Raw genomic sequence first — 25,986 nt, forward strand, 5'->3', positions numbered from 1 at the left:
TAAATTAAACGGAATAATATATTAACGAATTATTGGTTCACTATTATCCTACTGTTTCTATCAAAATTGACCAAAGAAATTCAAAATTAATGGGCGTGTCTAATTGAATATTACGAGGTGGACAAAAAAGTACTACGTACTCTTTTTCTCCGATGGCGAATATCAAAATTTCTGGTAAGGTAAGTTTTCTTATTTTTGCAAGAGGCAAATTTTGTACATGATACTATATTTCCTAATTAAAAAATGTTGTATTACTAAACACTGAAGCAGTCTGCTATCTACCAAATTCAAATTCTTTTACGAAATAAGAAAAACATTGTATCTGGCAATGCTAATCTATAGAGCAAAATGTGAACAAAATTCACAAAGTCTATAAGAGGTAGTATCTTGTTCTCATGTAATGTTCAAACTATAGTTTTAGGTACATTACAAATGCATAAAATAAATTTACTTTCTGTTGTAGGCAACACTGCCAATAGCGGTAAAGAAATCGACACTTGTCGGAACGTATTTTTGTTTTTTTTGATTGAATGTGCACTGATTTGCCTGAAGCTTCCGAAAAAGAAAATAAAAAATTAGGTGTATAGAAACTAAATAAAGAAAAAGTTCAAGTTGCAAAATATTTCAGGAGAAATAATTTTAAATGTGAGCGCAACTTACGTGCAGCTGTTTGAATAACAGCAGCTTATCAGAAAATAAGGCTGGAATAAAGTCGACTAATTTTGTGAAAAGGATATAATTTTTGATCTGAATAAATGTACAAAGACATTGGAAAGCAAAGGTAGACTGTTATAAATGGAACATGGCTACCAAAGAATCATTTCGTGAAAGACAAATGCAAGAATTGGAAGCTATCAAGGTGCGTATGATGAGCTTCACACAAATTTTGAACAACATTATATTTAATTCCGACCTTCTTAAAACCAGTCCATTTTCGGCAATGATGTAGAGGATTTAAGACCGGACATTAAGAATACCACACCTTCGCAATGGAAACCCACTGACATACGTATTATGCTAACGCCGTTGAGGGACTCTTCTGGGTCATCGGAGGTTTATGTTAGAACAAAACTACATATAATCTGCCCGTCGAAGTATCCCAAAGTGTACGTAAGGAAATCTCATTAACAACCGTATTGCGTTAATTTACTAGCAAATAATTTTATATAGGGCACCAAAAATATTTCTTGAAGATACTAAAGGAATTTCTGATCAACTGATTGAAGAACTTTTAATGGAACTACAGCAACAATCGCTTATGTTGCGCGGTGAGGTAATGATCTTTGAGTTAGCTCAGTCGGTGCAAGCTTTTCTATTAAAACATAATAAGCCACCCCGCGGTTCTTTTTACGACGAAATGCTGCAACAAAAACAACAACGAGAACAAGAACTTTTGGATTTACAAAAACAACGTGAAACTTTAGAAAGACAAAATCGTATTGATGAAGTCGAGAAACGTAAAGAAATGTTTAAATCGGAGGCGAAGCGTAGGGAACCACGGCGCAGTATGAGTGAATCAAATCGGCATGCTAGCTCTTCTGAAAGCTCCGAAAATTCTTCGCCCTTTCATAGGGGATATATGTACCCAACAAAATGTGCAGAACATCGTAATAGTGATAATTTATATTTTCATAAGGTCGGTCGTCAAATCAGAAGGGGATGCTGCTTGGGTAAGTTGGTACAAGAAATGTACTCTAAAAACGTAATTATGATAACTATGACCTTTCATTGATAGGACACTCTCAAAAGGGCTGCATAGCTTACACCGGCATAGATATGGATTCTGGCCAGTTATTATATATTACTGAATGGAATATTAAATATTCTCAAATCGAACAGCATTGCGCTAATGGAGGTGGAAAATGTTTTTGGCTTTCTTCGGAACACAAATGTTCTGGGAATCACCGTGTTGATGATGTTATAGCTTCCATAGAAAAACAAGTGGCTTCCTTGTCTCAGCTCCACCATAAAAACCTCATCCAATACGAATGTGTGCACTGCATTAAACGCAAAGAAGGGCTGCTCATATATTTGGTGCAGGATTTTGTTTTGGGTACAAGCGTTTTTAGCATTTCCTCTTCACTGGGCTGGTGTATGGACGGTGTAAGAGGGTTGGCAAAGGGGATTTTAGACGCTTTAGTATTTTTACATAACAGAGGTGTTTCACATAGTCATTTGTTGGACTCGACTGTATTCATGGACAATACTGGCACCATAAGATGTTCAGATTTTTCTTTGGTACCAAATCTCTTGGAGCTTATAGGTGGCTCAGGGGAAAGATCGACGCAAGGTGATTTACCAGCGCTAGGAGCTTTGATTGACAGTCTTATGACAACACGTACCTTTGAAATGAGAGATTTCGTGGAAAAGCAAGTAGTAATAAAAGTTCTAAGAGAAGAAAATATTTAAAATTTTGTTATCTTTTTTCCTTCTTTCAGATGCAATTCAGATCGCACTTTATCAGCCTCTGAGCTATTGGAACATCCTTTTCTACGGTCCTCTTTATTTAACAATGAAGAAAAAGAAAATGTTTTATTAGCGAAGGCTTCAGTAAATCTTAATACTCAACTTAAATTAAAGACGAACGCACTGCCTCCCCTGAACATAATACAACGTCAAGAGACATTAGCAGTTGCACCCTTGACTATACCTTCATTGCCATCTAGTCAATCGCGTTTGCGTACTGAATTTGAGGTTCTGATGTATTTAGGTAAAGGGGCTTTCGGTGATGTTTTAAAGGTAAACTTATTTTTTTAAATGAATATTCCTAGAAAGAAAGTTTATTGTCAATTTCTATTAGGTGCGCAATATACTAGATAATCGAGAGTACGCCATAAAACGAATACCGTTACCCGCGCGTAGCAGACAATTGTACAAGAAAATGACACGAGAAGTGGAGCTATTATCGCGCTTAAACCACGAGAATGTGGTACGTTACTTTAACAGTTGGATTGAAAGTGTAAATGAAGAGGACATGAAAGAAATGGACCACCTGTTGGCAGGTGACTGGTCGCTAAGTCATGAGAGCATTAAGCCTCCAAAGTCTCCACGCGCTTTAAAATCAGAGGAAATGGATACTGGAGATTCCTCTAGTCTCTGGAATGACTACATGCCTAGCATGGATTCTGATTCCGATGGTATTGAATTTGTTGACTCTAATGGCGAAATTGCTGTGTACGACGACGAAGACAAAGATGATATGGCAGACTGTGATTTAACTTCGAAAGCAATATCACCTAAACCACTAATGCAAATTATGTACATTCAAATGGAATTTTGTGAGAAGTGCACTCTACGCACTGCTATCGACGATAATTTATTTCAAAATACTGACCGGTTATGGCGATTGTTCCGCGAAATTGCCGAAGGTCTCTCGCACATCCATCAGCAAGGAATCATACATCGCGATTTAAAGCCGGTTAATATATTTTTAGATTCCCATGATCAGATAAAAATCGGCGATTTCGGTTTAGCCACAACTAGTTTTTTGGCCTTGCAATCACACGTTGAGTCCATGCAACCAACGCAAACGTCGCACATTACCTCCACTGAAGATGGCACTGGTACTGGTAAAGTTGGAACGACATTATACGTAGCTCCAGAATTGACAGGAAACGCATCAAAATCAACTTATAATCAAAAGGTAGATATGTACACATTAGGCATAATATTATTTGAAATGAGTCAGCCACCCTTCGCGACAAGTATGGAAAGAGCGCAGACAATAATTAATTTACGTAGCCCAAACATAATTGCACCCAATGCAATGATAAACGACAGCAAATTAGAAAAAACTATTAAGGTGAGCTCACAGTAGAAGTTTTGTCTAAAAATCCAATTAAATGACAAGTTTTTAGCTTTTGCGTTGGTTGTTAAACCATGATCCAGCGCAAAGACCAACGGCCGAAGAGCTGTTAGCTTCTGATCTGGTGCCTCCAGCTCAATTAGAGGCCAGCGAATTACAAGAAATGCTAAAGAATGCTCTCGCCAATCCGCAGAGCAAAGCTTACAAACATATTGTGGCCCGCTGTTTCCAACAAGAAAGCGATGAAATACTTGAACATACTTATCACCTGGGTGCTAGTCGTAGCATGAAATCGTGGAATAATCCTATTGTATTGGATTGTTTGATTACTTTAAGTCCACTTATGGAATTTGTCAAAGCTAAAGTAGTATCAATCTTCCGAAAGCATGGAGCGATTGAAATTGATACACCTCTACTGTCGCCGCTTACCCGTCACACCAACCATCACTGGTGCAATCCCGTACGTCTAATGACTCACTCCGGCTGTGTAGTAGTACTACCAAGTGATCTGCGTTCCCAATTTGCTCGACATGTGGCCATGAGTGGGATTAACATGATGAGACGTTATTGCGTGGGTCGAGTATACCGAGAGGAGAAAGTTTTCAATTTCCATCCCAAACAGAATTACGAATGTGCTTTCGACGTCATCTCACCACATTCCGCCAGTCATTTAGTTGATGCTGAACTTTTATCTTTGGCTAATGAAATTCTTATCGATAGTCCCCACTTGCGAGAAAAGAACGTTTTGATACGCATGAACCACACTAATCTTTTGAAAGCAATTCTGTTATATTGCAATGTACCCAAAGCCATGTATAGCGATTTGTTCGCCAATATATTGGACTTCATTGAGGGACGTATATCAAAGTTCCAATTCCATTCGAGTATAAACGTTATCATGGAAAAAACTCGTTGTTCAGCAACAGCTTTAATGGACTTGCTGTTAGCCAGCTTTCAAGTAAGTGGTAAAAACAGTGGTGACGATTCTTCTTTAAAGTCTTTGGTAAGAGGTAAAGGGGAAGCGGCTTCTTTAGCTAAAGGCGCTTTAAGAGAAATAGAGACGGTTGTATTATTGGCACAAAGCCTGGGAGTGAAATTTCCCATCCATGTTTTTGCTGGCCTCCCAATCAGTTATGAACGCGCCAGTAATGGCGGCATTGTCTGGCAGCTTATAGCAGATCTAAAACCAAATCGCTCTTCACGTCCTGCGGTTCTGGCAGTAGGCGAACGCTACGACGGTATGTTAAATGAATTTCAAAAGCAGGCTCAAGCTTTTAACACAAATGTCGCTGCGAATCGCAATATAAGTGGTGCCGGCTTATCGTTCTCACTTGATAAATTAGTTCTGGCAATTGGCGCAGAAGACTCACGTAAATGTCGTACAATTGATGTGGCTGTGTGCGTGAGTGGATCTCGTCCACCTCTGAAAGATGTGACATATATAATGCATTTACTTTGGACTGTGGGCATACCGTGCTCTTTCGTCGAATCTATTACAGGTGGAAGTGACGAAGCACAAGATTTTGCTAAATTGGGCGTTAATCATATAATATTAGTAGCAGAAAACGGTGCCTTACGCATACGTTCATGGGACCGAGAACGTTTCCAAGAACGTCAAGTAACACGTACCGAATTGGTAGATTTCATACAGAAGATACGACGCAATGAAATGATGTCACCTCCTTTCCATGAGTATTGCCCACAGTTATCGCACGGTGGTGGAAATGCCAACAGCATTGGCGCAAGCGGTGGCAGTAATGTAAGTCATGGCAGTTTAAGTGGGAGAGGAGATAGTGCTTTAAATACCAGCTCTGCATGTACAAATATTAAAAATTTTCATAATTCAAGCTTGAGTAATTTACCGAGTATTCAAGTAACATTTATGACCCATGACAAGTTGACGTCCAACTATAGAAGACGTTACGAGAATCAGGTAAGTTGAAAAATTGAAAAATTAACGGTTTTTATATAGAATTTCTTAAGCCTTGAAATCAGGCTTATTCAAAAATGGCCGACCAGTTATAACTTTCTTAAACCGTAATCTTTAAAAATATAGTTGGGCTAAATGCAGTCGTCCAAGTATATTGCATATAGCTAAAGATATTCTGTCTGCTTCTGTTTGCTTTTCAACCCGCAATTAATGATATATCAAGGTTTTCTAATTTTGAAGTAAAAGTTTTTGTCGCGCAGTAGTGTGGGCATTGTATGCCTGTCCTTGGAAAAGTTCAAGTCACTTTCGCATACTTTTGCAAGTTTTTAGGCGATATATTCATTTTCGCTAACAGGAGAATGTTTATCATAGAGTTACGTAGCCGGACAGATGGATAGACGAACATATTTAGGTACTTTCCAAATTTAAAACTGGCCAAGAATTTATATACTTTATGGAATTTTTAAGGATTGTTTCTGCTTGTAATGAAGATATTGAAACAAAAGTTAAATTTTTATACGTTATAGCAGTTGATAGGCGTTGCCAGGTTCGCTCATGTTTGTATAGGTGCCACAGCGTCGCTTATAGACTATGTCTTCAAATTTTTCTACATTTATCTGCTACAGTTTATGAGTAATGAACAAAAAAACAAATTTTTTATTTCTTTGGAAAAACAGAGGCATCCTAAGTTTATGTTGTGTAGGAACTTCGCAACTCTCTGCCAGATTTAAAGCTGTTTGCTGCATTTTTGCGGCCAGGAGAATGTTTACAAGAGACATTGCACTGACGGACAGACGGACATTCTTAAATTGATTTAGAATTTGAAGTTGATCAAGAGTGCATATATTTTGTGACGTCTCTAATGCTTCCTTCTGGACATTGCAAGTGTTCTGACAAAACGTTAGAGGAGATATGTCAAACCGTCCAGCCAGCAGGCATTACGAAAAACTTATTATCTATTCAATAAAAAAAAAAAAAGAAACATTAAGAAATGATTCGGTCAGACACTACTTTCAACCAACCAATAAAAGTTCCCGTCTATTATTAGTGTAGCATCTTGTAAATAACAAGCCATATATCATATTGGCTTAGTCCATTATTACTCTACATCCAAAGCAAAAAACGAAATTGTCTTTGCACGCAATGTAGCAATTCGACGAGTTGCGCTATAAGTATTTTTTATTTTTTCCTATTCCCGTAAGGTTACTCAACAAATGTCTTCTACACTCACGCATTTTGTGAAAAGTGAGACTGTAACGGTTCTAGTGGTTGAATTGCCGCCAACTGCGCTAAATGCTATAGTGGGGGCGGTTAATCCTCGAGATCTGGGTAAAAAAGAGACTGAACACGAAATTTCATCTGTTATAGATAGGTAAGGAGCAAATAATGCGGATAATTTCTCACTTGGGATACAATCAATCATTAATTATTGACACCTACTTGCAGATTTCCTAAATATCGACGTTACATTAGTGAAATTTATGAGGAAATAACAGATTATTTAACGGCCACTAAAGTAACCATAGTCGCCTTATACAGCATTAGTGATTCGTATTATCGTATTATAATTTAATGAACAACCTTTTCCGACTAATTATCATCTAAGAAGTCAAATTTTTCATTTCTTTTATTCATTATTATTATTATTATTTTTTTTTATTTTATTACTTTTCCTTTGAGATCAAATGGAAGTCGTATCTCTCTCTCTCTCTTTGAATTTATATTTATTATCAATTTTACAAAATATATAAGCACTAAACTAAAAAATAAAAAAAAAAAAAAAGAAAATAAAACTGCTCTCATCCTAATAATAACAAGTCTAGTATTCAAGGATTATTAAGCAAAGATTCACTGACAACAATCTTCATGAAACTGCTGAAGAGTCTTCTGGCGAGGATTTATTATTTGGTGTTTTTGTATGTGTGTCTCCCGGCGATGATGGTTTTTGCAGCGTCTGCACAATACCAGTTGCAGGTTGTAGGACTTTACGTGACAATCGCATAAATCCTGAAACAGGATCACGTCCAAAATACTTTACCTGAATTTCCTGCCCAACTTCCAAGCCCAAAGCCGACGGATGAGCCACCTAAAAAGGATAAGATATCATAAATAACGCGAAACAACTTTGATGATTTTTAGATTTTGTGAGCACAATGTCACGTCTACTCAAGTGACATTGATTTGTTCGTCCGACTATCTTGCGTCCATTTCATCATGTAAACGGTTTCTGTTTTTTATCAACGCAGTCAATTCGTACCTTTCTTTGATCCAATTGCGAGTTGTGTAGCAAAGCTGGGGGCATATTTGGATATAATATAACCATAACGCCGGTATCCCGGATTTCAATTATTTTGGCCGAATAAATACCGCCAAAATCCAAGTCTGGTATGCGTTCCTTGGCTACAAGTAAATTTTCAATAATTTCCTTAGATTCGTCCATTGCTGCTTGTGAAGGAGCAAATAAAGTAAAATTAGTTTCATCTAAGGCAGTGACAGTGGCCCCCGTTTCAAGATATAACTTTTTTAAGTTTATTCCGCTAGGTCCGATTAGTCGCACTCTTTGATTCGGCTCAATAGTTAAACGTTCAGTTACGGGCCAGCAATCTTTTCCAATTTTACGCGGATCTTTTATAACCGCTGACATAATGTCGAGTATTTTCGTTTTGGCATCAGTAGCTTTCTGTAGTGATTCCATTACAACTTTCAAAGGAATACCGGGAACTTTAAGATCAGCTTGTATGGCGGTGAAGCCTTTCCGTGTTCCCGCCACTTTCATATCCATATCACCCATGTAATCTTCAATACCCAAAATATCGGTCAATATACGATAGTCTTCCAAATGTTTCGTATCATTATTTTCGTACTTAGTGACTAAGCCAATGGCTACTCCTGCTGTTGCACTGGAGACTGGAACACCGGCGTCCATAAGCGCCATGGAACCGGCGCAAACCGTAGCCATGGAGCTGGATCCATTTGATTCGAGCACTTCTGAAGTAAGACGTACCGTGAAAGGAAAATCATTGGGCAAAGTGGGCAGTAAAGCTTTTTCAGCTAAAGCACCATGACCTAGTTCTCTTCGGCCCACGGGGCCTATGCGCCCTACCTCTCCAGTAGCGTAGGGAGGGAACTCATAGTGTAGCATAAAATTTTTCGCTTTAACACCACTGCAATTAGAATAAGTGAAATTCAATTAAATTTATTTTTAATATTTACGCAACACACCTTTCCAAAGCGGTCACTGTATCTAACTTCATTGCAGATTCTTGGGAATCTAAAGCTACCGTGCAAAATACCTGTGTTTGACCTCTTTGAAAAAGACTGGAACCGTGCAATGGTTTGTATAAATCTACCTGAAATTATTGCAAAGTTGATACAGTTTTTTTTGTTTTCTCTTCGACTCACCTGACACTGTATTTTTCGCAAATCGGCGAAATCTCTGCCATCACATCGTTTACTAGTTTCGAATAATAAATTTCGAAATATTGTCTTACATAAGCGATTGAACTCTTCAGTGATAACAGCTGGTTCTACACTCGGATAACTAGACCAGACTTTATCCACAACATCCGATCGTACTTCATTTACCGCTTGATCGCGAGACAATTTATCATGGTGAGAATCTTGGAAAATATCACGTAAACGCATTTCGCCCATACTGCGGACAGCTTCAATAACATCTGCTGGCATTTGGTTGGTTGGACTTGGTTCTATTGGACGCTTTTCCTTTCCAAATGTTCGCTGAAGACGATCAAGCTCCTGAACAATTTGATAGGCCTCACGAGTGCCTTGTTTAATAGCCTTGAGGAGATCCTGTTGAAGTACCATATTCCCTTTGCCCTCTAGCATAACTACAAGATTTTGTTTAGTTGCTGAGACAACTAGATCAAGTTGAGAATTTTGTAGCTCGCGGCGTGTGGGATTAATGACAATTTCCCCATCACATAAGCCTAATCTGAGAGGGGCAATAACTGTTCATAGTTTTTCAAAAAAAAAAAATTGTAAGAAATTACCTTACTGCTCCGATAGGACCATTCCATGGGATATCGCTTAAACTTAAGGCCGCTGAAGCGGCGTTAATGGCCAAAATATCAGGCGAATATATCGCGTCCATGGCCAAAATGTTACAAACTAACTGTGTCTCTGTCCTATAATCCAATGGGAATAAAGGACGTACCGAACGATCTATTAAGCGGGCAGATAATATCTCTTTTTCCGAGGGACCCAATTCTCGGCGCATAAAATTCATAGGTATACGTCCCGAAGCGGCATTCTTCAGTCTATAATCTACCACTAACGGCATAAAATTAACACCAGCCTGAGGTTTGCTTTTTGCCACCGCCGTCACCATTACGGCTGTGTCTCCCATTTCACAAACTGCTGAGGCGTTCGCGAAACGAGCATATTTTCCCATTGTTATGTTGAGCTTACGTCTGAGAGGGTTGACGAAAAGTAATATTATTAAATAGAATTCATTTTTTCACTTCGCTTCTTTTACCCATTAGAAAAATTTATCTCCACCTGAGGATTGTCACCAGTTGAGGAAGTATGCAAATATTTCTTGCAACTTGGTATGTATGTTAACGTAATGGTTTTATGCAAGCGACAATTTAATAGATATAAATATTTGCGACGAAAGTGCATCATCTTTTATTAATTTCTTTTTTCCGGCTTTAATTTGATATAAGACACACTCCAGATTACTTAACAAGCGGGAATTTTTGTAAGTCTAATTAGGTTTCTTACAAATGCTTACGCTGAACAGCTGATCATAGCGCACATCTAACGAGCACATGTGCATTAACTGACTTAAGAAATTTTGTAAACAAATTTTTTTATTGTATTATGGCGCTCACATTTGCTGATAGCATATTTAGTAACTTTCATTTATTTGAAGTTGGAAATATTTTTTTTTTTTTAATTTATTTCAGTCAACCAAAAAAAAGAAAGAAAAGAAAAACTCGTTAGGATATTAAAATTCATTTAATAATAGATATGTTTAATCCACTTATATTTGCAATCCATAATATTTTCAAATTTTGAGGAAGGAGAAATGGTTTCTAATCTGAACGAACAACATGGAAGCGCCGCAATAACTATTATAAATGATCTATACGTAGAAAACAAATTTTCAAGAATTATATATATTGCCTACAATGTTTAGAAATCAAATCAATTGGTCACCTTAATATACTGCATTTAGATATAGAAGGAAAAGAGAAGGCAAACAGACGCAAAAATAAAAACACAGACACGACAGAAGGAGACAACTTATGCTACTTTAACTACGTGAATTATTAATTTGTTACGTTGCGTGTGCATGTGCTTGAGAATTTTACAAAAAAGCTAACACTTCTTTGGTCTCAATCATTTTAAGTAAATTTTACGCTCAGAAAAGAATTTCATTATTCTCATCGTTTATTTTGGGCCTCTATAAGAAATGTACAACAAAGTAAATTTTACTCTCAGAAATTGTATTTCATTCTCAGGCAAAGCCAAAAGAAAAGTTTTGCTCTGAGAGGAGCAGTGTCTGAAAGAGAGTGAAAGAGACAGAGCTATCACATTTTAACAATATAAATCCAAACATTGTCTATTTTTTTTTAGTGTGTGTGGTGAATTTCAAGAAGGCAGAGATATTGTTTTTTTTTAACTTTAAATTAAAGTTAAAATATATTAATAGTGAGTAAAACTTAACTAATTAAAGCGTGAAATTATAAGAAAAATCTACCAAAAAATAAAGAAATTAAGGAACTTTAATTTATGAGAAAAGTTGCATAAATTCAACGTTGTCAACGTAAAAACGTCGACATAGTCGTCAAGTAAAAATCGGCTTTGCGGTAATAAAAGAATATCTTAAAAGAGAAACGAAAAATAACTAAAAAAAGTGAAAATTATACGGCACACAATTAAATGTTAAATAAAATAATGCAATGCTGTTCTTGCACTGTGACAAAAACAATAATAATTAGTTAACACGAGCCGTTCATAAAGAAACGCACAGTGTGTGATTTATTTAATTAACAACAAGTAAAATTAATAAAAATTCCTATTGTTATATGTATAAATTTTATATGATATTTTATGATGTATATGTGCGTGTGAGTGCAATCACCTGCAAAATTTTTGTGTGTGTCTGAATATCAAGTGGCTGAAGCAGCTCGCGGTAGCAGCACAGCAGTAGTTGTCACAACCAGTGTAGTACATGCATGTGCATGCATTTATGTGTATGTGCGTGTGTAGAAAAAGAACAGTAAAATATAAAATTTATGCATAAATTATAGAAAACGAAGAAGAGGCCAAAGGTTTAGTTAAATTGAAAAAGAAAAGTATTTAAGCATTTGATGAAAAAAAAAAAATTGTTTAAAACGAATTAAAACAAAAAAAAAAAAGGGAGAAGACATATTACGCGAAAACCGGAAATTTGTTAAACGCAAAAATATAAAATCCCAATAAATTTTATTTAATTGTACGAAAAACATTTAAGCATCCAAGACGCCGCCCCCCCCCCTTTGAGCGTAGTGTCAATAACATCTTACGTGTATGTTTTAGGCGCTAAGCATTTTTGATCGTTAATATACGCAATTGCTGATTATTCGTCTCAGCTAGACGCACATACTAAACGTTAGTATCAGAGTCTAAAGAGCGTTTGCGTTTGCTTCAATTAATGATTGCCTGTTAAATTGCCCATTGCACATCTCTTATATTCTTCAATTTCGCGGAGGTCGGCCTTCAGTGTGTCGCCATTTATTTGTCATTTTCTTCTTAAACTTATTCCAACTGGCGCTAATTCTACTGCTGTTTAATTGTTTATGAAGAGGAACTTTTGCATATAAATAGTGTTTTTTTTTTTTTGTGTACGCTAAATAAATGCAAGCATGAATGACTTCTATGTGCAGTGTATGTTTCATTAGGATTATGATTTGTTAAAAGGAAACTTTAAACATGCCACTTAAAGTACATAATTGAACTTGAGTGTTTAAGTAAGCAAAACAATGCTTACCGTGAGATAATTCGGCAAACAATTAATTTAGACAATAAATCACTTTGCTTACTAAGCATTAACCACTAACCGCTCGCGGCATTCGCGTGTATTATGCAGGTTTATGACGAGATACAAATTTATATTATTATTGTATGTTTATACTGGTGTGCTGTGAAGAAGGCGCAAGAAACTCTTTGAGAGGAGGGGTAAGTTGAACTTTTTCTTATTACAACAAAACATACTTACACTTAGCTTTGTTAAAAATTGTCTGGTATTTTAATTTGATTAAGTTCTTTAAGGTGCAATAAGTTGAAATTGGATTGGGATGTAGTGATAGCCGTTAAGAAATGGGTGTCATATAAGGCTATAATTGTATTTCATGGTTATATTATTATTTATCGAGTTGAAATGGAAAAGTGACAGTTTGGGTAACACCATATTCTTTATCAGCATTAAACTCTGAATCAATTTACGCATGTCCATCCGTCCGTTACTTGTAAGCATTCTCTTGGCCGCAAAAATGAAGCTGACGGCTTCAATGCACGCTTGGTACTGACAATGGGCCAAATCGTTCGCAGTACACGCCCACAACACCACGTAGACCGAGAACGTCTCCGTTTTCCAAAAGGAGCAAAAAATTTTTTTTGCTCATTACTCATACATTATAACTGATCAATGTACGAAAGTATTTTATAGGCGATGCCTGCATAAAAATGGAAACCACGCCTACTCAACACTAGAGTGTATCAAAATTTAACTTTTTTTTTTTTTTTAATACTTTTACAAGACGTAGAAACATGCTTAAAAAATCCCATTAAATATATAAATTCTTGATTAGTTTCAAATTTGGATTAGACATAAACATGACCGCCCGTTCGTCCGTCTATCTGTCTCTCTGCGCAACTATGTAGTAATCGTGGTAAACTCTTGTTAGCGAAAATGAAAGCATTGTGCATAAATTGACAAAAAGAATTTGGAAGCGACTTAAACTTGTCCACGCCTACAACGCCCGCACGCCTATGCAACAAAAGCTTTTCTATTAGCCGCGACCACTTCATATTACAGGGTATGAAACTTTAGTTTTTTTACCTTTTTTATATCTTTTTAGGATAACGGTGTTGGGTATAAATGTTTCGATTATAACCGAATATAATTTTCTCACTTGTTTACTTTAATTCTGCCTGATGGGTAAACTTAGTTGACGCTGACTTCTGCTGAACCATGCCGCCATAAACTTTATTCTACTTTATTCTCACGAAGTTTGACTTTGGTCAGCTTCATTGATAACGAAATAATTATGAAATAACGATAACGAGATAGTCATGATTCTTTGCTCGTCTGTTGACGATAAATATCATGACTTTGATATCGTGACTACATTTCATAGAAAAGAAAGTTTGATATCAAATGTTTTTTTATTATTCTCATTAGATTGAATTTAAATATCGGATAAATCAGTCCTTTTAACTTTTCCAAAGCTTCAAAAGTCTCAAGTCAATCTATAATCAAATCTCAAACGAGATGTTGCGATTTTGATTGCAATTAAACGTAGACGGTAAACGATAGGTTGCGAGTGAATAGATTTTGCATAGACATGCGTACGCTTAAGCTAAGAAGAAAAACTAATAAAAATTAAGTCTAAGTCGGATAGGGATTATGTACTTAGTTTATACAGTTGCTTGCGATGTGACTCAGATTATACAAAAATATGATTTGCACAACTACAATCACACATTCGTATATCGTATCTTAGATTATTATTCGATTCCCCATAGGGATCCTATAAGTTACATCAAGCAAAAGGGATCTTTGCTCAATTTTGCCATTCAATCACTTATATTTACATATTTGCGGCCGTAGACTAGTGATGGGTAAAAAGAATTTCGATCACAATCATGCCGTGCCGTAACTAGTTCTTCTTCTTGTTTCATTGTTTTTATGGGGAGCGGAACGGAGTTGGCATAGTCATCAAAAGTTCTTTTCAAACATAAACATAAAATTAATTACTCACCGATACCTTGTTTGTCAGTTGCGTGTGGTTATGTAATTAAAAGAAAATAAATAAATAAATAAATTTATGTAGAATGCCATGTAAATAGATGTATGCGCGTATATTTTCCGTTGCATAAAATTGAAGAAGGAAACGTTTGAAGCCGTGATAAATAACATTTCCAAAGATTTCGTTGATTTATTATTAAATGAAGTATAGAACAAAGAGTGCGCTAGGTTGGCACTAAGAAATTCTAAGCAATCCTAGGAAATTTAATAATCGATAATGGATGGAACACTATTGGAATTTTCTTTTTGTTTTTTTAAGAGATATCATAAACATTTGTTTTTTTTTTGTTTCTTTCTTTCTTTCTTTCTTTAAACACTTAAATTGTTTTTAATATTCTTTATGAATTGTTTGCTATCAATGTTATTAAAAATGATTCGAATTAATTAGGGTGTAACGCTTGCGGGCTTTGCTGTGCATTTATACTTTTCCCTATTGCAAGAGAATTTATATTAGGCGGCTTTCATTTTATTTTTTATTAAATATACTTTATAATTAAAATCAACATTCAGATGATTAATCCTATTAAGGTAATTCTTTAGTAAGGCATTTTATTTATATTAATCCCTCAGTATTTTCTTTTTATTTTTTTTCTTTTCTTCTTCTCTCTATAAGAATAAATTAAGGTATTTTTAATAGATCTCACGCAATTAAAATCGGTTAACTTAATTAATTCGAGTATTGAGTATATATTTACACACACACACAAATATGCATACTTACTACAACTAATCATAGGCTTTAATAGTATACTCAACATTTATTTGATCGTTTCGCGTTTAACACTTAGATCTATAGATGGATGATTAATGATAGTTAAGCTAAAGTTTCAAATTAAGTATAACTTTGCTTCTTTTTTTTCTTTTTTTTGTTTTCCTGATGCTACTACTATTTGGCCAATTCGTTTGTAGAATATATATGCAATAAAAATTTTAATAGGCAAATGGGCATAAAATCTCATCTCTCATCAGAGAATAACTCCTCACCTTTTGCCTTTTTGATATTATGATATAGCAAAAAACATCAAAACGATTGTCGTGTACCGTCGTTCTTAAGTGGCATTAAAGCATTTGTATGCTAGAATTTCTTTTATTTCGCTGGAATAAAAATCGTATTGTATATAACATATTTTTTTATTTATCTTTACAAAGAATTGAAAAACATATGCTTCCGCAAGATTATATTTTACTCTTAAGTACTTTTCTAAGTAAACCTTTTGGTGCGTCTTTGTTTTTATTCGAAAAATGCTAAGTAAGAGTTAAAATCGCTAATAATTTGTAGCCGGCTAGCTCTGGTTTGCATAGAGTTTAAAGCCGTTCAGCCCCCAAGCGAGGAAGCGGTTGGAACGCTGCTCGTTACGAAGGTTTTTGATTGCGAAAAGTAAAGCTTTCGATGCTGTTGGTATATGATTTGCAAAGAAAGCTGAATGACTTTTTAGAAGAGAACTTATTGATAATGGGTTTAATTTAATAATACGCCGAACTCTCCTAAGTGAGATATAAGATAATAATGAAAAAAATTCTTCAAGAATTTTTTATTCAAAATAAATTCTGCTTATCAGGTTTTAGAGTCTTCCCACTCTTTCAAGCCCCCTGAATATCTGAGTGCAATTAGAACATCAAAGCCAGGGAAGTTGCGCGATATGCTTGCGTTCAAAATACTATCTAATACCATTTTTATTGATGAGCTTATTGCAAATGCTTGGGATTACCTTGGCTTGATCACGTACCGGCTGCGTCAGTAAAATCTCATATATTTTCTATGTCCGTCCGCTTTTGGTTGTTGAAACTTGTAGAAACTCATTGTTAATATTCTCCGTTGGTATCTATGGACAATTTTCGAAAAAAAAAGGTAACGGAAACTATAGTTGACAAGAACTAGAAATAGCTGCACTCGAAAACAGAAGATAGTGATTAAAATTTTCGTGCTACTGCCAGACATTCTCTATAAGCTTCCGCATGCATGTTCAGCATGAAAGTGCTGCTGTTCGGTCGTTTGAAATATTTGTAAATAATGAAATAGTATATCGCCGGCAAAGGGTGTCTAAGATTCGATTATTCGGGAACATAACTTTCGTACTTTCATAAATAAGCCGCTGATGGAACCTTCAAACAATACTTTCGACACATATTGGAGGAAACATACGGTCTTTATATGACAGTGAATACAAAAAACAAAAAAAAAAAGGGTCTTAATAAGCATAAGCAAGAAAATGTATGTACACATATGTTTGTGTGTACATGCAATGCTTATAAATATAACATTTTTTTAACAAATTGTTCGTATTATTGTCGCATACAGAAAAAACCACTTAAAGAAAGAGGTGGCCATTCGTAATGATAGGCGATGTGAATGCACGCACCATACAGCTCAACAACACGCATTCATAATCCTTATCAGTTTCCTTGGTATTTTTTTTTTTTTTGCTCCCATCAGCAACGAATAGTGAGCATTATGAGGCTTGTCATAGCGTTGTGGTAAGGAAAACGAAAAAATATAAAAATAGTAATAATAAAACAAGTGAGAAAATTGTGTTCGGCCTTGACCGAAGCCTTGATACTCAACATCGTTAACCGAAAAAAGACAAAAAAAAGTAAAAGAATTACATTTTCATGCTCTTTTTAATATGAAGAAAGTGCAGCTGATGTTTTTTGCTTTCAAAAAAAAAAAAAAAAAGCTTGTCGCATAGGTATGTGGGAGCTGTAGGCGTGTCCTTTGAAAGGTTTGTATCACATTCTTTTGTAAATTCGTAGGCGGGAGAGTGCCTACCATAGATACTACACACTTGGGCACAGGGTCAAGTGGACAGATGGACATGCTAGTTTATGAGTAATGATCGAAAAACCAATCTTTTATTCCTTTTGAAAAGCAGAGGTTTTCCGCGTGCAGAAACTTCCAATGCTTCCGTCAAATTTGAAGTCGATAGCTCCAGTTTTGCGGCCGGAACAATGTTTACAATAGACGGACAGACACGCACGCGAACATATTTAAATCAATTCAGAATTGGGTTCTGATCAAGAATATATACACTTTGTGTGGTCTCTGATGCTTTCTTTTGGGTAATGCAAACGTTTTGACAAAACGAATATATTCGTGATAATTCGGTAATGGGTATAATAAGTATATCATAAAAGAAAATAAAGTAAAAACAAGCAGAAAAGTTGAATTCGCTTTAGGCGTAATAGTCGATGCCCACCAACTCAACTAGATAGTTTTGACAGTGAACGCAAGTTCAAGTTCGTTAGTCGATCGGTCCGAACGATTTTTTTTTTTCTGAATTTTACATCGAAAAGAAGTTTTTTCGAATTCATCTTGGTTTCTAGCAGTTATGTCTCTATGTTGGCTAGAAGAGATCATGTCATCATCTTCAAGCACGACTGATAAACGTACGAGATTAATTTCGGCTTTTGATTTTTTTCAGGTTACAGTAGCCTCAATAATACATGATCGATGGATGGATAGACAAACGGATGGACGAACGAATAAATGTAACTGTCCAATCCATTCATTTGCCAGGCAAATTTAAACCGTCTTGTCCTGCATGCCGAGATTGTATTTGTCAATCCGAAGCTGTAGCGAACAGCTATAGAACAAACTCTTTTAGTTGGTAGTGCATAGATTAGGCTGATTTGCCCCAGTCTATCATCATGCAACGAAATAAAGAATAGATCTCTAAGATGATCGAGCAGCGCTTTTGTTACAAAATTATAAAATATAGCGGATTTTTTCCACGATTTTATTAATGCACAATATTTGACAAGAAGAACAACGCACCTTTCAAACATGCGTCACTATGACTCACATCACACTCACAAACTGATCGTCTACTCGCAGCAATCTCTTAAAGCTATTTCCCCACACCTAACCATAGTAAGCGCACAAGCCTTCAAATGAGCAGCGGATCGAAGAGGACATTGAGGAAATTGGTTTGAAATTTTTGTTCATATGAAAGGAAGAATTTCGACTTTATTTAAAGCGATGACTGCGACAAAGTATTGTACATTCATTGCATAATTAATTAGCTGATTGTTAGAAATGTTTTTGTAACACGGATTAGTGTTTAAATATTTACTTTACTTTATAGTTGAATTTCTTACAAGTTGTTCTTTATTTAGAATCTTTTTTTCTCTTGGATTATCCAAAATTTATCGTTCCAAGACGGAAATACCGTTTCATAGTTGTTTTTCCTATATTGCTCGTATTTTCATCTTATTGTGCACTTGTTAAAATAGATTATGAAAGGCACGTATAGAAGAGATGATAAATGATTAGCTATTGTGTATGTAAAATGAAAAGTATCATAGCATCATCAAGGCGGTCGTTAGCTGAATTTTACTTTGTTATTATGCTATTTAGGTAGATGTAGATAACGCTTTACACTGTATTAGGAATCGGGGTCATTATGTAAATGCTGCCAACACATAGAATATTGACGATGAAAAGCCTTAAACAACTAGTAATGAATGTAAAGGACGCAACCAACTGTGGGAGTTAGATAAGTGCGAATGTATTTCTAATTAGTTTATAAACCCTTCGTCATAATCGAGATTTTGTCATTAGGAAACACGTTGCTATCAATACCGTAGCGATCAAAGGTAAATGATATTAAAAGGGATTAAATAAAAATGTAATCATAAGCCGTATGGATGGATGCCGCCGCATGCATGAATTCATTTCAATGAGTCAGTATTTTCATGATAAATATCATCAAAGTCAATAAAACGAAATATGCTCTTAAGCAAGCGCACGAAGATAAATTCAAAGCTATTACCTAATATTTGCGACTTAATGAGTTTTGCTTATAAAGCAAGATTTTTATTTATATTCATCATTCATTATTAAATCGCATTCGTTGTTATTATCAGGCGAAGAACACTGTCTTATTTGTATGAAAAATTGTATTATTTGTTGCATGCAAATGTTTCGGATTCCACCGTTGCATATTCACAAGGTTCGTTTTGAAACATTTTTCACTTTCACTTGTCTCTCTTTTTTTTCTTCTCCTTTTTTTTTTAATTTTTCCTATCACAAGCATTACTTGTCACAATTGTTCTTGTTGTTGTTGTTGCTGCCGCAACCTGATGATGCTACTTGAATGTTTGGTTAGGCATTATACGTATTATGTTTGCCCGTAGGGTGCTATACGGCATACATGATGATACATGATAGTCATTGTGTACGTAGCCATACAAAGCCGGTTATCAACAATCAATATCAGGCCACTTGGCAGTAGCAGAATGACAACATCAGGCATTATTTACAAGCCACACATGCCATCATATTCTTGTGACTGTCAGTTCAAAGAAAGAAAAAGCGAGAAAAAGCGAGAAAGAGAGAGAAGAGAGATAGAGAGAGAGCGAAAGTAAAACCATTAGTAGTTGAAAGAAACCACGAACATTAAGGAAAAGATGTTTAAGATTCTTTTCACATGCGATTGTTAGAGAAATGCAAATATCTTTGTGCTGTTATTGTGCATAAAGTAAATTTTCATATATTTCTCCTTTCCCTTCTCTATTACTCAGAGAGCGAGACGAGGTATAGAATATAAATATATATATATATATATATATATATATGTATATTTTTTTTTTTTTTTTTTTTTTTTTTTTTTGTAAATCTCTAAAATAATACTCAGTTTAGATTAAATTCCAAGCACATGAGCAAGTTGTACATGTAAATATGAACGATTGTGGGTGGTCGCGTTTTTTTTGTTTTGTTTTTTTTTTTTTCATTTGCGTTTTCAGTCTCGTTTGCATTATTATATCCCTTTTTAAGCAGTTAACCGTCATTGTGATTCTCTAACGAAAAATTCAACAATTCCTTTAAATCATTTCAATGTATATGCAAACACACATACATATACATATATATATATATATATATATATATATATATATATATATATATATATATATACATATACATTGCATATTTGTATAAGTTTTGTTGTAACATTTATTGCTGTCACGGTGATATATAACTTAGAATAATGTATGTACTGTTGTTGTTTATTGCTATCGCAGATTACTAAACACCTCATCGACAGAGATGCGCTTGTGTCAATAAAATGCCTCAATTACGTTGATGGCATTTAAATGATGTTAATAAATTCTATTGACTTTTCGTATGTAATGCATAAATATTGCTTCTGCGCTATATTTCAGTTGACACTTTCATGTTATTTTTATTTTTTCAATTTACTTTTACTTTTTCTCTTTATTTTTTTTTGTCGACTTTTCTTCAATACATGCATAAACCGTATCATCCATCCATGTTTGATGGAGACGCTTTGCTTCCATTATATATAAATATATATATATTATCTAGCTCATTAGTGTTAATGCCTGTTCCTATAATCATTATAATAATTGAAAAGGTGATAATTTGCGTAAAAACATTTAGTAAATTGATACGAAAGCTTGATGTGATCCGCTTGATGACTCTGCTCAATTTAATTATCTTCTATATCGTCGCACAAGTAATTGATATAAATTGATACCTGCATACATGTGCATATATATATATATACATAACATACATTGCATACATAACATACATACATGTATATATATATATATATATATATGTATATATGCCTATGTAGCTACTTGTGCTTGTTTTTTTTTTTTTTTGTTATTAAGTTAAGCATATTTTGTTGTTTTTTTTTTATTCTTAGCAGAAAGCTACGATCTTCCATCATGTTTTAAATCAAAGATATTTTTATATACATATATTTTGATTTTCTTCATCGTGCAAGCACGAGCGAATATCATCATGTTTTTCATATTTAGATATATTTTCTATGAAAAATTCTTTACTCCTCGATTTAGATATGTTTCGCCATCCATACCGGCATTAACTTACCTGATATTTATAGATTTCGTTTGAGTGTGTATGTTTTTTTTGCTTAACCTTTAGGTTATAACTGTTGAGATTGCTGCACTAAATTCAATAGACTGAGCAAAATAAGGATAAACCTTGTTAAAGAAAAGGTTTAGCGCTCAAGAAAATTATCACGAGCGCTCACGATCGCTCTTGTTCGCTTTACTTGTGAACGAGTCGTTTCGTGAAGAAACTTGTGTAACTTGAAAATTTCATGGCAGAGTTTGCTAACTGATAATGCTTCGGCCTATCAAGGTGAAAAAAGAAATTTCGATCGAAAATAACTTTCCATTACAGAAATCTGATATAAGAGTTATCCCTACCTAATATGGGTCATTTAGATCAGTTGCTGTATCCCAGGCTTTCTGAAGAGAACTTAACTTTTATATGAGAGAGAAATTGAACTTTACGTTAGGTGAAGAATCATAGGTTATTTAACAAGAAAATTGAATTTTCTAACCTTGGATCATGTTCTATGATATGTATGAACGCTATCATGAAAAGCTTTACTTAACCCGCAAATGATCAAATTGCATATATTTACAATGTTTTATAAGCAACTTTTTAAATAATCGCTCGGTTCCACTTAATTACATCCATAAATACTTGATTGATTTAAATGATTTTAAAAATTGATTTTGTTCTAGTTTTTTAAAATTATAATTATTTTTATTTTTTTTATTAAGAGATTTACTTGCGTCTTTTTCTTTATCTCTGTTTCCGTTAGAAGTAAAAATATTTGAATTTTTTACACTTCAGATGTCTATCAATTTTGTGTTCTGTGTGCAATCTGGTTGACCTCTTTGGCAGTAGAATTATCTTAAATTGAAAATGTGATTCAGACAACTGTAGAAATGCATCCGTTTGGAATAAAATATTTTATAAATTATGTAAATTTTATTTGATTTTAGTCTTTTCAGTATCTTATAATCGTGTTATTGAAAGCGATTTGATTCATTCAAAAAAATTTCAATCTTTCTATACCCATAACCGAAATATAGGGGATATATTCATTTTGCCGAAACGTTTGCAACGCCCACATAAAAGCATTAGATAACCCTACAATATAGTATATACATATATATATATTCTTGATTAGCATCAAATTCTATTTAAGGATGTCCGTCCGGGTATTATCTATCGTAAGCATTCTCTTGGTGACAAAAATGAAGCTATGAACTTCAAATTTGGCAGAAACATTGCAAGTTCTTGCACGGTATAGGTTGGTATTAATAATCAGCCAAATCGATAAAAGGACAATCCTACAATAGTAGGTAAATTGAGGTCACTTCTGTTGTTGAAAAGAAATAAAATGTTGGATTTTTGCTCATTAATCATCACAAAACTATAGCAGAAGTAACGCACTTATGCATGGGGCAATGAATTTGCTTGGGTGTGTCCTATCGCTATCTCTTTCCTCCTACCTCTCTACATGTGAAGAGGGTATACTTTGAATGGATGGTTAAAAAAAAAAAAAAAAAAAAATTAACTAGTGAAGGATAGCGTTATTAAAAAATCGGAAAATTGCTTCAGATATGTCTTTAGTTAGTTCAAAATTGTCGCTTGATTTGTGCAGAAGTCGCCAGAAAAAACATCTCTGCTTTCGAATTGAAAGAGAGGACTTTGTCAGCAAATCGCCGGTGATGACTTTACAAACTTTTTCAGGTGACTCCTTCGAGAGCAACGCAATAAGCTATTGGAGACACATGATTATATTGTGTTGTAAAACATTAGGCTTTCAAGCTATAAAATACGCAAAATGCGTAGGATAGCCCATGAAAAATGGGGGTTGTAGATGTCTTGCTTTTTTTGTCACAAACTCGTTGAAAGATATCTGACGACTATAAAAAGGACAAGCATATGCCTGTTTCAGCAGTAAGACGGCAATTCCGCACTCTTAGCGTAGGCAATGATTTAAGCGCAGATAGTTGCTATTGTAAATGGGCATAGTCTCGTTTATTGATTTACTTACCATGTGTATAGCTTTGTGCGGGTGCGATCCAATATTGATAATTGTTTCTTCAAAACTTTGCTTTAACCAAACATTTTATCGCACATTTGACCTCAAACGCAAAAACGATTAAACTCGTTCAATATGCCATTGATTGCTTGCGCTTAAATTATTTTTGCCTATTTATAGGCAAAATTCCTTACACATATTATTAATCGCGCACGAACGTACGTTTACAACATAATCAATTTTTATTCTCCTGTAATTTTTGTCTACATAACTTTAACTAACGACTAACGATTAGAAGCAAGAACAATGGCGAAGATTAAGCATCCTTTCAATTAGAATATGGGTGTGTCATGCATGCATGTATATGCGTAAAAAGAGCGATAGAAGAAAGCTAAAGAAATTTATGAGTCAATCTAAAACCATTAACAACATTAATGTGCATACACAACATAACAAACAAGATTGATAGCCTATGGCAATAGGATGATTAGTAAACAATTTGTTTAAGTTTCGGTCGACGCAATATGATTAAAGTGATAAGTAGTCGGGACAAGTAAACTCTATTATCGTTATTTATATGCACATAAATATGAATGGGTGTTATCGTCGTTGACTATTTTCGGAGAAAATGTAACGACGTTAACAGCAGGAGTAAGTTAGTACACAAGTTGCCGCCTAAGAAAAAATATGAATTTATAACGAGACAGCTGTTTTTGTTTTCCGCCCTGTCATCACACAGTTTTTGCGCTATTTTTTTTTTCCCTTGTTTAATAATAACAGTAATTTGAAATTATAATGCTTGCGGTAAAAAGATACATACATTATTTATTTATGCATATTAGTTTTTCCTTTTTTTTTTTTTTTTTTTTTTTTTTTTTTTTTTCTATGTTAAATTTTTTGTGATTATCACATAATTCGATTAGTAAAGTTTGTAGCGTATGGTGTTTTTTCACTTGCTTACTTTATATTATTATACCCTACATCACCTGTAGTGGAAGGGGTACATTAAGTTTATGCGAATGCTTGCAAACGTCCAGAAAAATTTGAGATAAACCAATCGATGCACAATCACTTTCTGAATCGAGTAAGCTTGTCTGTCTGTCAGTCTGTCTGCCTTTATTATACCAATCGATGCGTAATCACTTTCTGAATCGAGTAAGCTTGTCTGTCTGTCTGTCTGTCTGTCTGTCTGTCTCTCTGTCTGCCTATATTATACCAATCGATGCGTAATCACTTTCTGAATCGAGTAAGTTCGTCTGTCTGTCTGCCTGTCTCTCTGTCTACCTTATTTTCTTGCGTTAAACCAACCGGTCGCAATTTTCTATATATTTTTATGAAATGCAGTGCACCTACATGTTTTCGCCCAAGTAGGAACACCATTGCAAATGATTCGGATCGGATCACTTTTTCGTTCACTCAACATAGAATAATTTTTTGATTTTGAAAAGTCGCCATATGATTAAGTACAACTAAGCGAACTGATGTAGAGTATTAATGCGGTGCAGCAGGTCCCACTATAATGTTTTTACTTGTTTTGTATCATACTGAGTGTAATATGTGCTGGTTGCGTAGTAGTTGGTGACTAATGTTAGGTTATGGTTATAAACATAAATGGAAGCTAACAAGCCATTCATTCCATAGAGTTGTTCATTCACTTATTCATCTGTATTGTTTCTTTTTGTATACATGTTGTTCATCAAGTTGATTAGATAGATGGCTGTCACTTAGTCATTCCTTTTTTTGTGCGAACATAGTTGTGAACTCTTGTAGCTTTCATTGTTTATTATTCGGCTATATGTACATTGCCAGGTTGATTGCGGATGTTAAATATGGTAGCAGCGACATACGTACATTTCATTTTCAATTTCAACAATTATTATTTTACCAAGATTTTGTTTTATATATGTTTTGTTTGATTCTCTATACGAGGCGAGAGCTTCTCAATTTTTGTACGTTTACTAAAACTGGCGTTTGAATGTTGTTAACTTTTTCTACTTCTTTAGCTCTTTTTAAGGCTAATTAAACATAAAACATAACATTTGACAGGAGAAGAGAAGTAATGATTTTGATTAGCAGTTATTTCATATTTAAGCTTTGCCGACATTTACACAAATAGCATATTACTTAGCTTCTGTAAATAAACTCAAGTCTTATTCTTGTTAATTTGATTGTGACCCTCTCAGCCCGCAGCTATAATTACTCAATAAGTTTGTAGGATGATATATAGATAGATGATTAACTTGACATATATATATTTTACATCACTCAATAAGTTTGTAGGATCATACATAGGTTGACGACTACATATGATTTTTAGCTAATAATAGAAAAATATTCAATACTCACTCACTAAGTTTGTGGGATCATATGTAGA

At 34.6% G+C, this 25,986-nt stretch overlaps 2 protein-coding genes across 3 annotated transcripts in view; one reads left to right on the top strand and one right to left on the bottom strand.

Moving 5' to 3' along the window:
- The first annotated feature begins 541 nt into the window (after positions 1-541).
- Positions 542-25,986, top strand: part of LOC119638187 (eIF-2-alpha kinase GCN2) — a 26,754-nt gene continuing 1,309 nt past the window's right edge. The window contains exons 1-9 of one of the 2 annotated variants that reach the window (XM_038034837.1): positions 542-859; positions 928-1,106; positions 1,171-1,670; positions 1,736-2,369; positions 2,439-2,739; positions 2,801-3,802; positions 3,858-5,738; positions 6,938-7,107; positions 7,182-7,441. In XM_038034837.1, coding sequence (XP_037890765.1) covers positions 803-859; positions 928-1,106; positions 1,171-1,670; positions 1,736-2,369; positions 2,439-2,739; positions 2,801-3,802; positions 3,858-5,738; positions 6,938-7,107; positions 7,182-7,308 — 4,851 coding nt within the window. In that variant the 5' untranslated portion in view covers positions 542-802 and the 3' untranslated portion in view covers positions 7,309-7,441. Of the gene's footprint in view, positions 860-927; positions 1,107-1,170; positions 1,671-1,735; positions 2,370-2,438; positions 2,740-2,800; positions 3,803-3,857; positions 5,739-6,937; positions 7,108-7,181; positions 7,442-25,986 lie in introns of those variants that run through there. The other variant, XM_038034838.1, reaches the window with a different exon arrangement.
- On the bottom strand, positions 7,524-10,477 carry LOC119638188 (polyribonucleotide nucleotidyltransferase 1, mitochondrial). Its single transcript, XM_038034840.1, has 6 exons — positions 10,231-10,477; positions 9,746-10,165; positions 9,138-9,687; positions 8,958-9,085; positions 7,993-8,899; positions 7,524-7,821 (listed from the first exon to the last, which is right to left on the bottom strand). The coding sequence occupies exons 1-6, from the start codon at positions 10,377-10,379 to the stop codon at positions 7,600-7,602; spliced, it is 2,376 nt and encodes a 791-aa protein (XP_037890768.1). The 5' UTR covers positions 10,380-10,477; the 3' UTR covers positions 7,524-7,599.

Source organism: Glossina fuscipes, unplaced genomic scaffold (genome assembly GCF_014805625.2).
Source record: "Glossina fuscipes isolate IAEA_lab_2018 unplaced genomic scaffold, Yale_Gfus_2 85, whole genome shotgun sequence".
Classification (NCBI taxonomy): Eukaryota; Metazoa; Arthropoda; class Insecta; order Diptera; family Glossinidae; genus Glossina; species Glossina fuscipes.